At 52.4% G+C, this 2247-nt stretch overlaps 1 protein-coding gene across 1 annotated transcript; it reads right to left on the reverse strand.

Annotated features, from left to right (window-relative positions):
- Positions 1–1019: 1019 nt before the first annotated feature.
- Positions 1020–1538, reverse strand: LOC134507623 (olfactory receptor 14J1-like; the record flags this gene model as incomplete). Its single annotated transcript, XM_063318417.1, has 1 exon — positions 1020–1538. A coding segment is annotated over exon 1 (519 nt), but the record flags the coding sequence as incomplete, so codon positions are not given.
- Between the last annotated feature and the right edge of the window lie 709 nt (positions 1539–2247).

A 2247-nucleotide genomic window follows, 5' to 3' on the forward strand; every position in this document is an offset into this window, starting at 1 on the left:
AGAAAAACACCGTATTACAGTGCCAGGTGGGACGTGACAGGATGAGCAGTGACCCTGAGGAGAAGGGCCCACGCATTATGAGGGACGCCACATGAGCCAGTGGCGCAGGCTGACCATGAACAAGGCCAGCCGCACACAGGGATGGATTAGGAGGAGAGGGCTACCCAGACAGCTTGACTTTTCATGCCCTTTCAGTGAGCCGTGGTGTGGCCACACCTGGACGTGTCTGTCCCTCTGTGGGAATTCCTGCTGTAGACAGGTGGGGAGGAACGGGAGAGTGCCCAGAGGAGGTCTGCACATGGCCTCTGCTTGAGGCCCCACACCCCATCCTTCTGACCTCTGCCATCCCAGCACAACCCCAGGAACATGCTGTCCCTGGAGAAACACCAGCCTCTCCAGACAGCTCCAGATCCTCCTCCCACAGGATGGGTGGCCTTTATGTCATCTGTGTGAAGGGCTGGGGTACGTCCCTCAGTTAAACCCACGATCTTACCTCTCACCAGACACCGACTGGTGACTCCTAAATCCAGTCCAATATCTCTAAAATGTTACAAACGGACAGTCAGCTTTTTAGTCCTGGACACATGGAGGAGGAAGAAGACCTTCAGGGGTGAATTTCCTCAGGCATGTTTGGAGAAAGACCCCAGCATTAAAGCACTGCTCCAGGGAGATCTTGCTTTGTTAACAGAGACTCTGTGAAAGAGGCCAGCTCTGAGCCACTGTTAAATACATTTTTAGAAGTGAACCAGGTGAAACTAAGACGTAAATGTCTCAGGTGTAGTGACACAAGTGAAACCTTTGTGTGGGAGCATAAAAACCATAAATGACAATATCAACAGCAATGATGAGAAATGTAATCATTAAAAACACAAAGCCAATAACAAAACACACAAAAAAGCAGATGGAATCAAATAGTGCGGGAGTCATTTGTGGAGAGAGGTGGAACATTTCTCCCTCTTGAAAAAAATCCATGAAATCAGATACCTAATGGCCTCCTTGAGCTCCTGGTTCCTCATGCTGTAGATGAGGGGGTTCAGTGCTGGAGGCAACACTGAGTACAGCACAGCCACCACCAGGTCGAGAACTGGGGAGGAGATGGAGGGGGGCTTCAGGTAGGCAAACACGGCAGTGCTGACAAACAGGGAGACCACGGCCAGGTGAGGGAGGCACGTGGAAAAGGCTTTGTGCCGTCCCTGCTCAGAGGGGATCCTCAGCACGGCCCTGAAGTTCTGCACATAGGACAGCACGATGAAAACAAAGCACCCGAAGGTTAAACAGGCACTGACCACAAGAAGCCCAACTTCCCTGAGGTAGGAGTGTGAGCAGGAGAGCTTGAGGATCTGGGGGATTTCACAGAAGAACTGGTCCAGGGCATTGCCTTGGCAGAGGGGTAGGGAAAATGTATTGGTCGTGTGCAGGAGAGCATAGAGAAACCCACTGCCCCAGGCAGCTGCTGCCATGTGGACACAAGCTCTGCTGCCCAGGAGGGTCCCGTAGTGCAGGGGTTTGCAGATGGCCACATAGCGGTCATAGGCCATAATGGTGAGAAGACAGAACTCTGCTGCAAGAAAGAAGACGAAGAACAAGAGCTGTGCAGCACATCCTCCATAGGAAATGTCCCTGGTGTCCCAGAGGGAATTGGCCATGGCTTTGGGAAGAGTGGTGGAGATGGAGCCCAGGTCAAGGAGGGAGAGGTTGAGGAGGAAGAAGTACATGGGGGTGTGGAGGCGGTGGTCACAGGCGATGGTGGTGATGATGAGGCCGTTGGCCAGGAGGGCAGCCAGGTAGATGCCCAGGAAGGTCCAGAAGTGCAAGAGCTGCAGCTCCCGCGTGTCTGCAAATGCCAGGAGGAGGAACTGGGTGATGGAGCTGCCATTCGACATTTTCTGCCCCTGGGCTTGGAGACCTGTTAATGGAAAGAAAAGCAGTGAGAAGTTGGGGAAGATTTCTCTCAAACTAAAGTATTCAATTGGTCTTAGAAACCCACCAAACTGGCTCTCGCCTTTCAGGAAGACCTTTTGCAGGTCCTTTTTGTACACTCTGGTTGGTGCTGGCTGATAGTCCACCAGAGAGCTGAGATCTCTGCAGGATTCAGTCCTGCCCTACAGCCATGGGTAAAAAGGAACACGGGGTGATCTCAGATTCAATCCACTCCTGGCATCAAAGGGCTTTTCAGCATTGTCACCCGACTGCAGGGCAGAGCTCAGGGCACCTTGTTGTTGGTGTTGTTCTGTTGTAGTTTCCCCA

The sequence above is a fragment of the Chroicocephalus ridibundus genome, chromosome 25 (genome assembly GCF_963924245.1).
Source record: "Chroicocephalus ridibundus chromosome 25, bChrRid1.1, whole genome shotgun sequence".
Lineage (NCBI taxonomy): Eukaryota > Metazoa > Chordata > Aves > Charadriiformes > Laridae > Chroicocephalus > Chroicocephalus ridibundus.